This window comes from Xyrauchen texanus, chromosome 19, assembly GCF_025860055.1.
Source record: "Xyrauchen texanus isolate HMW12.3.18 chromosome 19, RBS_HiC_50CHRs, whole genome shotgun sequence".
In the NCBI taxonomy this organism is placed as follows: domain Eukaryota; kingdom Metazoa; phylum Chordata; class Actinopteri; order Cypriniformes; family Catostomidae; genus Xyrauchen; species Xyrauchen texanus.
Window position 1 is genome coordinate 15,159,816 of NC_068294.1, and position 13,325 is coordinate 15,173,140.

The 13,325-nt window shown below is 37.7% G+C and overlaps 1 protein-coding gene across 2 annotated transcripts in view; it reads left to right on the forward strand.

Moving 5' to 3' along the window:
* The first annotated feature begins 978 nt into the window (after positions 1-978).
* LOC127659926 (ADP-ribose glycohydrolase MACROD1-like) overlaps positions 979-13,325 on the forward strand; it is a 112,355-nt gene continuing 100,008 nt past the window's right edge. For both annotated transcript variants that reach the window (XM_052149920.1, XM_052149918.1), the window contains exons 1-3: positions 979-1,530; positions 4,676-4,765; positions 7,499-7,609. In XM_052149920.1, the coding sequence (XP_052005880.1) occupies positions 1,116-1,530; positions 4,676-4,765; positions 7,499-7,609 (616 nt within the window). In that variant the 5' untranslated portion in view covers positions 979-1,115. The remainder of the gene's footprint in view (positions 1,531-4,675; positions 4,766-7,498; positions 7,610-13,325) is intronic.

The following is a 13,325-nucleotide window of genomic DNA, read 5'->3' on the forward strand; positions in this document are numbered from 1 at the left end:
TAAAGTGCACATATTATGAATTCAGAATACCTGTGCAGTATTTAAAATTTTTGAGGATCACAAACTTTAAAAATGTAATTTTTAAACAATACATTTAAGTATTTAAGTAAACTACATTTACTTTGGAATTAATTGAACAAATTGTAAATTACTTTTTACTTACTTTTGACAGGAATAATTTTTGAATGTATTAATTGAGAAACTATTTGCAATACATCTAATTAAATAAATAATACTAATCTGTCACAAATTGTAGTACAATTTAACACTGTACTACATTTACACAGCAGTTAAGTGAAAAGGCAGTTAAAATGTATAACCATGGTGGCGACCACTTACAGCACCTAAAATGTTCACTTTAAAAGTGCACTCAGTGATTTTTTATAAATTCCTTCTTGGATTTACACTGACACCTAGGGGCATGGATGCAGTATTCAAATACAACAGGTTTTTTTTTTAGTTAGTGATTCCATTGTAGAAATTAATGATTTATAGTCAGCGAGGATTATTTTAACTCCTTAGTGAAAGAGTCCAATAACAGGGTTGTTAATAAGATTAAGCCAGTAGTGTTCAGCTGGTCATGTGATCATAACATGGCAGCCCCCATGAGGAGACCCTCTCCCTGTAGAATAAAACAACTTTTATAAAGTGACAGATATGTCTGGAGTCTTCATTTTAATGTGAGTGCTTGTGATTGTATGTGTTTGAAAATGTTATTAATTTCTTTAGAAGTAAAACTTTTAAAATTAGGATAAAATTGCTAAGTGCACCTTTAATTACATTTTATTCACATACATTTTATAAAAATATATGATTGCCCAAAGAGAAAATAACCGAAGTATATGTTATTCCCGCCAAATGACAGTAAAGGACGAATCGTGTGATCCGGGACAGTCAAAATAGCATAAACGCTCATGGAACCCTACATATTTGGTATAGGCTAGCCCCAATTGCGTTTACTGTTGCAGACAATTTAGTTTCGATTTCAGCACTATCGCGTTATAAACTTGGCGCCGTTTGTTAATTCACTCTAAATCGAAACCAGGGAAAAATCAATGTGCAGACTGCTTCCGTGTGGGCTTAAAAGTTACATTTAACAGCTGTCAGGACGGAGCATGCTTGTTATGGCGATTCAGATGTCAAAACCTGCCACTCGTGTTTCACTCTCATATAGCGTTGGACTGATATCCAGCGTTGAAAATAGATTTTCGAGTCATCTAAATTCCGTCAGCAAATGTGCACATCGCTTAACCGAGCGCTCGTTTCATGTACTCTGTAGCGAGGGTAAAAGGGTATTGCATTCCCAGAGGGCCTTTCCTAAAGCACAGAGGTGGGAGAACCACCTTGTTTCGACAACCTCAAGGTCACTTCGCAGCCCGAGTGGATGGCCGTTTAACTCCATCAGAGTTGCCCTCGGCGCGGTGGGGCTGTCAGCTGCGGTCATCGCGACTCTGCACACGGGCACACTGTACGCCATGAGTGCTCTGCCAGACCTGCGCTCACACAACACTGACTGGAAAGAGGCAAAGCGTGAGTCTCTCACTAGACAGTACACTGATGTCAGACTCCCAACACACCGCTCCGAGACACATAATTAATTAAAATGTAATTTTCATACTGTATACGTATCTTAATCAAACAGTTGGGTCCAAGAGTCAACTTTTGGAAGTGTTTGTTTTTCTAATTTAACACATTTTACATTATAATTTTAACACTATTGAGTATGACGTTGAATTGGTAAATAAATCAAATTAACAGTTTGTCACTTTGTAAGAATTTCTTAGTATATAGTTGTATGTCCCCCTTTTGCTTTAAAGAGATAGTTCACCCAAAAATTTAAATTCTCTCATCATTTACTCACCCTCATGCAATCCCTGATGTGTATGACTTTTTTTCTTCTGGTGGTGATTTTTAGAAGAATATTTCCACTTTGTCGGTCCATACAATGCAAGTGAATGGTGATTAGAACTTTGAAGCTCCAAAAAGGATATAATGCAGCATAAAAGTAATCCATTCGACTGCAGTGGTTTAATATGTCTTCTGAAGCAACACAATCACTTAAGGTGAGAAACAGATCAATATCTCAATCCTTTTTTACTATAAATCTCCACTTTCAGAATGCGAAAGTGAAAGTGGAGATTTAAGGCCCCAATATACTTCCGAAGAAGTTCTTCTTCATTCTTCGAATGTATTAACAGCTGAGCAACAATATACTGTTTGCGAACATTCAGACACCTGCCATACTGCTGTTTGCAGGGACGGATTACCGACTGGGCAAATGGGGCCCTTTATTGCCTGGCGGGGCCCTAGGCTTTAAGGTAGCGCAATGTAGTTTTGTGATCCCCCTGCTCGAAAACCCTTTTGGGTGTAAACAACCCTTGGAGATAATTGGTCCCAGGGCCTTTGCAAGTCATAATCCCTCCCTGGATGTTGGAGGCGTTTAGAAGAATATTTAAATATGAGGATGGTTTTTATATGTAAAACCTTAACTAATGTGACATTAAAATGTGTTATAAATGACTTCATGCCTCATTCTATGAGTAAAATTCACATGAGTAAAATAAACCTTTTTAACCTCTTGATGATGATTTAAAGTAATATATACACTCACCTAAAGGATTATTAGGAACACCATACTAATACTGTGTTTGACCCCCTTTCGCCTTCAGAACTGCCTTAATTCTACGTGGCATTGATTCAACAAGGTGCTGAAAGCATTCTTTAGAAATGTTGGCCCATATTGATAGGATAGCATCTTGCAGTTGATGGAGATTTGTGGGATGCACATCCAGGGCACAAAGCTCCCGTTCCACCACATCCCAAAGATGCTCTATTGGGTTAAGATCTGGTGACTGTGGGGGCCATTTTAGTACAGTGAACTCATTGTCATGTTCAAGAAACCAATTTGAAATGATTTGAGCTTTGTGACATGGTGCATTATCCTGCTGGAAGTAGCCATCAGAGGATGGGTACATGGTGGCCATAAAGGGATGGACATGGTCAGAAACAATGCTCAGGTAGGCCGTGACTTTTAAACGATGCCCAATTGGCACTAAGGGGCCTAAAGTGTGCCAAGAAAACATCCTTCACACCATTACACCACCACCACCAGCCTGCACAGTGGTAACAAGGCATGATGGATCCATGTTCTCATTCTGTTTACGCCAAATTCTGACTCTACCATCTGAATGTCTCAACAGTCTTCTGCTGTTGTAGCCCATCCGCCTCAAGGTTGTGCGTGTTATGGCTTCACAAATGCTTTGCTGCATACCTCGGTTGTAACGAGTGGTTATTTCAGGCAAAGTTGCTCTTCTATCAGCTTGAATCAGTCGGCCCATTCTCCTCTGACCTCTAGCATCAACAAGGCATTTTCGCCCACAGGACTGCCGCATACTGGATGTTTTTCCCTTTTCACACCATTCTTTGTAAACCCTAGAAATGGTTGTGCGTGAAAATCCCAGTAACTGAGCAGATTGGGAAATACTCAGACCGGCCCTTCTGGCACCAACAACCATGCCACGCTCAAAATTGCTTAAATCACCTTTCTTTCCCATTCTGACATTCAGTTTGGAGTTCAGGAGATTGTCTTGACCAGGACCACACCCCTAAATGCATTGAAGCAACTGCCATGTGATTGGTTGATTAGATAATTGCATTAATGAGAAATTGAACAGGTGTTCCTAATAATCCTTTAGGTGAGTGTATATGCAGTATGACATTTTTTATTTTAGATTCTGAATTTATGACTCTTACATGCTATACACAGCCATAATATGCACCGATTAAACTCTGTTATTGTAATTTATGATGACACTGATACTACTGCAAAGATAGTTTTATAAAGAGTGTTAATGTTCATAATACAGATAAAAGAATGATGATAGGCATATCTTACAGATGTGTGAATTAATTTCACTGCAGATGGCACATGAATGAATGAGCACTTGAGAGTATTTGAGTAGATTTGATTCATTTTGATGACTAATTAAACAATGACATGGCCTTGCAGAGTGTCCATGTTGAAAACTGACTGAAAAACTTAAGCAAAGTAGAAGGTGGAGCTCCAGGTCACACCTACCATGACTTGGAACAATGGCAGCTAGAAGGTGTTTTGAAGCCGGTTAGAAGTTTTCCTAAAATGTTTCCCAGTTGAGCTGTAACAAATCACAAAATACTAACAAATGCAAAGGAACGAATTCAAAAACATCTTCTTTTTGGCCAGATTTTGTTCTAAATTATGTCATACCCATTCAATTCAGGTATGTATATCTGGACCTTTATAGTAAAAAAAGGACTTAAATATTGATCGTTTTTCACTCACACCTATCTTATTACTTCAGAAGACATTGATTAAACCACTGGAGTCTTATGGATTACTTTTATGTTGCTTTTTGGAGCTTCAAAGTTCTGGTCACCATTCACTTACATTGTAAGGACCTACAGAGCTGAAATATTTTTCTAAAAATCTTTGTGTTCTGCAGAAGAAAGAAAGTCATACACATCTGGAATGGCATGAGGGTGAGTAAATGTTGAGAGAATTTGCATTTTTTTGCGAATTATCCCTTTTAGGCAGAATTTTTTTTGGCATAATTAAATGTGACGATAAAAGCTTGTATGGATAGTGTTCACATCTTCTGTCTATTTAATGTTTTGGTTTGTATATTTGTTTTGGCAGATCAGCTTTGCTCCATGGATAAGGAGAATAGGAGGAAAATGTACAAGGACTTCATTCCTCTGGAGAAGATTCCTGTCTGGAGTCCATCAGGTGAACCAGACACACACAAAACACTCATAATAAACAAATGTGTTGCCAGCTCTGTGACAAGACCAAAAATGAGCTCAAATCCAGCTTAACAGCCACCCTTAAAGACCCAGTGTAGCTGAATTGTAATGCTTGTTTACACCAAATAAACAACTATATATATATATATATATATTTTTTTTTTATTAAAAATGTACAAAATAAACAACAACAGTTTTGGTGTGAAAAATTGCGTATTGAATATCACAGCTTGCTAAAGTAATTTATTTTATTAAATAAACGGGACAAGAGAGGGTGGATCTAAATGCAGGATTCTTTTAATAATAAACAAATGAAGATAATACAACAAGGAAGGTTATAACTCAGAAGATAAAGTAACACACTACAGCCTTGAAGGGTAACCAGGACAAGAACTGACCCGGAACAACTGAAACTGAGGGGCACACACACACACACACACACTCACGCAAAATATTGTGACATATTGTAAACTGTTACCAAAAATACAGTATATATAATGTATCTTTTTCTGTTTTGACTTGCAGAAGATTTGGCAGTCTCTGTTTTATCAAAAACCGTTACATTCAAATAAATAAAAAAATAAAAAAATCAACCCATGGCTTTTTTTGTTATTAACTTTCATTTTTATTGATTCCATCCACAAGACAGACAAACACAACATAAAATACGGAAACAATTATATACATTAAACCCCTCCCCCTTGAATCTCTAGATGTAGACTTGATGTTATTTAGAATCCTAGCCCACTCTCCTTCCTCCGATACCAAGTTTAAATCTTTCTCCAATAATCTCTTGACAGAAATTGAAGATCCGTCCCTTAGACTCTCAATTAACAGGGAGTAATACACTGATGCCTCATGATCTTTTCCAAAAGCAGTAATCACCACTTCTAGAGTATCTGCCGCTTTAGGGGGATGTATGCACATCCCAAAAATAGTACAGAGCAGGTGGCACAGCTGTAAATACCTAAAGAATTGAGATCTGGGAATCCTGAAATGTTGAGCCATATTTTCAAAAGAGCTCAACACTCCACTCTCATATAGGTCACCGAGCATATTAACCTCCCTTACAATCCACTCTGACCAGCAGAAAGGGGACTTATTTATACATAATTTTGGGTTCAGCCATATGCTCAAGACAACATTTAAATAAATGTCCGAATTAAACACTCTGGACACTTTTGTCTATACCGCGTGCAAATGCGAGATAACGGGGTGTGACTTCTCCAGTTAGTTTAACTGAAAAGATTTGCAATGGCAAAATAGGGGCAAGAAATTCCTGTTCAATACAAAACCAGGGAGGGGCTCTCTCAGGTGGAAGCAACCAATGAGCCAAATGTCTGAGACTGAATACATAATTAAAAAAAAATCTTAATTAACTCTGTATCGTGAGAACTTAGAAAATGAATGAATAATTCTGTGGAGGCAAGGCAAATATCTAGTGGGGTCAGAGACGAATAAAAATATAATCTGCGTAAAGCAGAAGCTTATGTGCCATACCTCCCACCACCACCCCTGGGAAATGATCTTCCTTTCTGCCAATGGTTCCAGGGCAAGACAGAACAATAATGGGGAAAGAAGGCAACCCTGACGTAAAATAATCTGAAATTAATCCATTTGTTTGTACCGCCGCTACCGGGTGTCTATATTGTAAGTATTTCCGAACCCATATATTTCCAAATCTTAAAAAGATAATGCCATTCTACAAAATCAAATGCCTTTTTTGGCATCAAGTGAGATGCAGTGACCGGTGTCTGATCATTCACCACTGACCAAATTATATTGATGAGATGCCTAATGTTATCAGAAGAGCTGCAGCCCCGAATAAACACCACCTGATCTATATGTATAAAAGATGTCATAACTTTAATTAATTGGTTAGCCATAATTTTTGACAATATTTTTATGTCTAAATGGATCAGGGAAATTGGATGGCAACTCTTACCCTCCCTTGGATTTTTGTTCTTTTTATGAATCAGACTGATCCAGGCTTGTCATGGTTGGTGGAAGCTTTCCATTCTTTAATGATTCCATATAAACTTCTAGCAAATGTGGAGCCAGTTTTGCAGCATAAGATCTAAAATATTCTGCAGCAAATCCATCTGGCCCTGGAGCCTATGATCAAGCACTGATTCCATCAAAAGATTAAAGTCTCCTCCCAATATTATCAGGAGGGGTGCCAGCGGCTTGCAACATCCCTTCAAAATTGATAAAAAAAAGACAATAATCAGCGTTAGATTTATAAATATTAGCCAAAATCAACCATATCCCCTGAATTTTTGCTAAAACAATAATGACTCTTCCTAATTGATCTTTAATCTGTTTGAGACATTTGAATTGTGTTTACTTATCAGTGTAATACTCCCCTGTTCTTACTTGAGCCAGCACTAAAGAAAACATGTCCACCCCATATCTTCCCAAAATTTTTAGCTTCCTGTGGAAAGATTTGTTTCTTGAAGAAACACTATATCATATTTCTGACAATTAAGAAAAGAAATAACCTTCCTTCTTTTTACGGGGTGCACCAACCCGTTCACATTCCATGTGGAGAAAGACAATCCATTCATATTAACAATAACATCAGGCATCTCATAAACAAGATTGTTGATACATAGCTTACTATTGGGGTTGTTTTGTTGTATTACATTTTAATACTGTTGATGTTGATTACATATAGTAAAGGTATGTTAGTTATATTGTGAACATTACTGTTTAGGGGACTCCTCTTGTACACCTCACTACAAACCCAACGAAGAGCTGAACAAGAAAATATCCCTCTTCTGTGGTGACATCACCAAACTGGAGATTGATGCGATTGCCAATGCAGGTGAGAGTCACAATGCAGGAAAATTAATTGTCTACATTTACCTGGCTGAGTTTGTCTGTCAGGAGATATTTACCGTTTCTTGAGAATACTTGTAGCAATGCCATATATCATAAACTTCAAACACTGATTCAGCAGTTTATTCTTGAGAGGTGGTTTTGTTTTGGTACAAAGAGTAAAAAAAAATCCATTTTATTTTCATAATTAAAGGATTCATTATGATTCACATTTTGTTTAAAATTGTGGAAGATGTTGCATACTTGATCTCAGGGTTGTTTGTGGCCCAGTTCTGTCTAAATGAATGTTGACCTATAAGGCAATGATCCTTTGACCTTCCATGTCCATTTGAGTTTAGAGATCCTGTGCACTCAACAAGAACTTTATGGAACAAAATAATAATAATAATTAAAATCAAACTAATTTCAACTCATTTTCCAAGTGTTCAGTGCCATTTCAATAATATCTACATTTAAAATGAGCAGGTAACTGTGTTTACAAGTTGGTAGAGCACATGTCACTAGGTGGAGGTAGAGCTGCTCAGTGTGTTGTATCCAGTCAGCCAATATTTTTATTTGTTATTTTTTTCATAAGTGTGTGTTCTTGGCAGATGCAGAATAAAGTGACTTAAAAAAGTGCATATATTGTGTTTTTTCTTACAATTGCTTCCATAAATAGTAAAGGAAACAAGTTGAGAACTAGGAAGGCACTGCATCACTAAAAGTCTCAGTAAAGAGGTAAGGAGGAATGCACTGTGGACCATAAGTCTAAAGCTCCTTTATTGTAGGTCATGAAACTAATCTCACAATTAATATACTGCATTCAGAGTCAATGTATACAATTTTTTGGTGCACAGGGTTTTTCTCCATTATCACCTCTAAGCTGCCATAAAGCAAAGCAATGACTGGTTAATGTTTTTCGCAATCTTGAAGGTATTACCACATAGGATGTTACGATTGCTGCTAGTTGGCCTAATGGAGTTCAGTTTTAAGGCTCATTACAGACAGATTAGATGCAGCATGAGAAGAAGTGAACATGAGAGACAAAGAAACTGTAAGCCCTAATAAGAGTGGGGAATGGGAAAGAGGGAAAGAGAGAGAGGAATTTGTGTGACAGGACATTGACTCATCTCTCCCAGTAGACGCATTGATCGACTAACCGTAGTTCTCAGTGGAAATGCGTGAGGTTTAAGAGACTGTCCTGAGGTCATTAATTTGGAAGTTGGAATTAACTTCCCAGGATTGCTAAGTGTGCACCTCACCAAAGTACCCAAGTGAGTGCAAACACACAATCTAAAATGATGGTACCTTTATAGCATGTTGCTTTATAGATCTTGCAAGTTTTACTTCTGTAATGTGATGTATTTCAGAGCGAAAAGGGATGTGTGCACTGTAAACCCAATGCTCAAAATAATTAATTGTTTTGAGTAGAGAAAAATTAAATCATCAAAATTAGTTTAAATAAATTAACCATGATGATGATATTTAGAATATTAGATATTTGAGTTCACGAAACTGACAGCTTTTAAGTAACCTGAATTGTTTTGTTGTTTTGAGTTTAATTAACAGCGGGGATTTTCCGCATTCGCAGTAACGTGCTTTAAGCATTTTCATACGTTTCAGTGCGGATGAGCAACTTTTGGAAAATGCTTGAAAACGTTAGTGAGGACTGAGAGTGTTTTGAAATGAAAATGCCATTTTCAAATGTATCCGGATTAATGTAGACGTAGCCTTAGGAGACATCAAAAATGTGTAGTGTTGAGGGGCCTCCAGGACAGGACTAAGAACCACTGCTATCACGTAATATCATTTTGTAAAAATCTCAGCACAATTACTGAATTTTCTTGAGATCAGGCTGAAATGTTCACAATATGAGTAGGAAGAAAATTGGGTCCATTTTAAGTAAATGAAGGTGAAGCATTTAGGGTTTTTTTTGTTTAGAAGTCCAATTGCATATATATGTGCAAAAAAAAAATTACGTGCCTCTTTACCAAAACAAAACTGAGCAGCTTCTGTTTACAGAAAACCACCTTGACCAGTAGTATTATAGTGTTTATTATTAAGTGATCTTACCTGCAATGTATTGCCCAAAGGCTTATCTTTGAGATTGTTTCCATTACACCCCTTATCAAAGGTGCCATAATGTTTTAAGTGTGACCTCTCAGTATGTGCTTTTTATTATTTATGGTATACCTTAAAATGAAACCAATAGGAACTCCATAGGTATCATTATGTTTTAATGTGTATTTAAGGATGAAAATGTCATATTTGACAATACCACTGTCCGTGCTGACTATACAGTTAGAAAAATCAGATTGAAACAACCGTAGAACTGAGGAAAAACACACAAACACACTTTCTTTGTAACTTTGCTAAGAAATTAATCAGTCAATGGGGGAAAGTGATGGAGAGGTGGGCTGGAGCGTTGAGGACTGTTTGTTTGTCGTTCTCAATAAAGATTGGATTTACAATAACATTGCCTCCACCCCCCTGTCCTCTCTCTCCTCCCTCTCACAACATTTTACAGCTCTTGGCTCCTGAATCTGCCCCATAAAACACAGAAAACATAAAATCCACAAGCACTTAAGAACTGTCCTACCGAGAGCAGGGGTGGAGGGAGGGATAAACATCCTTTTTACGCCACCATTCATCCCTCTGTCAATCCACCCATTCATCTAGTTAGTGGGAGAGGATATACTGTCTTGTATTGGTTTATTAAGATGAATTACATTGTGAATAGTCTATTGTGATTGAGTTTGTGAGAGGAAACCATATTCCCTTGTTTGTCATATGTCGGAAAAGTAAAGAAAAAAGAATGAAACGTTAATATTTGGAGAAGATTTAGGACATTTTACTCGTGAAGATTATATGGAATGCTTGCCCACTGAGACAAATTTTGTTTGCTACAGTTTGCCCTCTGTGTTTATTAATTATCTAATGGGAATTACATTTACATTTAGTCATTTAGCAGATGCTTTTATCCAAAGCGACTTACAAATGAGACACATAGCAAGCAATTTGTCATACAAAGTTTAACAACATCTGCAGTATAGGACTGCCAAGTTCTCACAGTGGCTGGAGTAGTAAAGATGCTAGCACAGAAGAAAGAGACATACAAGGATTTTTTTTGTACATTAAGTGTTGCTTAAGTGCAGTAGTAAGAGCAATTAGTGTGGATTGTTTAAGTGCTCGCAGAACAGATGCGTTTTCAGCTAGATCTTATATGTTGAGAAAGTAACAGCAGATCGTGTGGAGGTTGGAAGTTCATTCCACCACAGAGGGGCAGAGAAAATTAATGACCGTGAAATAGACATTGAGCCTCTTTGTGATGGGACCACCAGGCGTCACTCGTTCATAGACTACAGAGAGCAAGTTGGAGCATAAACCTGAAGAACTGTATTGAAGTAAGATTGTGCGGTTCCATTGGCTGTCCTGAAGGCCAGAGTCCAATGCCTGAATTTGATGCGGGCAGCAACAGTTAGCCAGTGAATTGAAATCAAGAGTGGGGTGACATGAGCCCTTTTTGGCTGATTAAAGACCAGATGCGCTGCTGCATTCTGGAACATCTGCAGTGGCCAGCCAACAAAGCATTACAGTAGTCCAATCTTGAAATGACCAGAGCTTGGACCAGAACCTGTGTATCATATTTACACAGGAAAGGTCTGATTTTCCTGAAGTTGTAGAGCGAATCTGCAAGACCGAGCTGTTGATGAGATGGCGGTGGTAAAATTAAGCTGGTTATCTACCACCACTCCAGGTTCCGAGCTGTTCTGGTTGGTGTTAGTGTATTTAAACCAAGATGAATAGTGAGGTTGTGTTCAACATTTGGGTTGGCTGGGAACACAAGGATTTCTGTCTTTGGAAGTTTGAGCTGAAGGTGTCCCTTCATCCTGGCCAAAATGTCTGAGAGGCAGGCAGAGATATGAGCTGAGACATATCAAATTTCAGTTCAGTCCGATGGCTTTTATTTGTATGCAGCGTTTTAGCTAATTTACCCATTTTGTGTTCCTTTAAAAAAAGACGATCTGAACATCAATATGAACAATGAATAAGAGTATGAAGAGTTAATATGTTTTGGCTCGTCCAGAAATTCCAGAATGTAGTGCTTTGATTGAATTCCATTTGATGCCCAAAGCTTAGAAATCAGCTCTCAGCTGCTAAACCTTTAATGATATGAATGATGTGTTAGATAAAAAAAAACTGAGTTTGCAGAATGGAAGCCCTGTAGCAATTATTTCAGGCCTCATTAAAAGCCTCCCACCTATACAGTTCTCTCACAATCAATCGTCACTTTAGCTGCAATGAAGGAATGTGCAATTGTTGGTCTCCTTTTGGTCTAATTAGCTTAATTGACCTAACGTGGTAAATGCAGGGAAAGGAGGCATGCAGTTCATCAAGGATGACTTCTGAGATTTTTTCTAGGTGCAATTGCTTAACGTAATTGTTATTCTCAGTTTGGTTTCACTTGGTAAAATATGAGTTCCACTGCCACTAGGTGTAGCTTCTAAGAGTTTGATTTACTGACAGTTGGGACTGTTGGGTCCCAACTGTTGGCTTCGGATCTGATCATTTTAGTGGCAAATGTGTTTCATTATGATCCTTATGGATCTATGCCATCCACCATGTTGTCTTACCTGTTTAACACCAGTAATATGCTTAAAGGGGCATTCAGTAGTTCTCTATCTAGCATTAGCATTGCTATTCTTTGTGTACGTTAAGTACCGATGCTACAGTTGTGTTACACGCTATACTGCCACCTTTCGACATGGATCAGCATGATCGTACCTGCTGCCCCAATCAGCTTTGGAATAACATTTGCATCTGGAAAATATCTGCATTCAGGGTCATTTCTAAAGTTATTTGTTACTCCTATAATATAATTGCTTTGCATAAAAACAAACATCAGAAATCAAGTGAACATGCTTCTACTGTTAAGGACAGATTACTCTTGTCCCTCATATCAATAATCTTTGGAGACTGTCAACGTTGCACATTATTTCTAAAGACTTTTCGATTTTCTAAGAGAACTGCTTAGTGTAAAATAAACCTCAATAATCTAGCGATACAGAATATTATGGTAAAGGAAAGATTACAATTGCTTGATTGATGATCAAATTTAACATGTTCATGAATACTGTATTTGAAGATCTCATTTTATTTCCAAGCAACCATCATGGTTTACACAAAATCCACAACAATCGCTGTGCCACGCTACTTTGTACAAAACTATTGAAGACGTAGATGCCTTACCATTACCGTTTTTAGCCTTTCTGTCTTCTTGCTTTAAGCAAGTTGCTTCAGACCTTTTTTGCTTCTTCGGCAGGACAGCTACTGGATCTCCCATTGTCTCCACTGCTAAAGCATGATAAATAAGTATGTTCCATTTTGTTCTGTCACCATGACAAATTCCTTGTGTGTGTAAGCATACTTGACAATAAAGCACATTCTGATTCTTTTCGCTCTTTGCGTCACCAAACAACAATATTCTTAGTATAGCCAAGCATGTCTATTTACACAGGCAGGAGCCAGTTAGCATGAGGATTCTCTTCTTCGACGTTTAGTGAAACACCACGGATCATATGATTTCAGCATGGCGAAACACATTGAAGGGGTGACCTGCACCATGTAGAATAAAACACATTTTATAGAAAACTATTATGAGTACAGTCTTCAACTCGTGAGTGTACACCATTTGGATCAAACTTCACAAAAACACAATACAT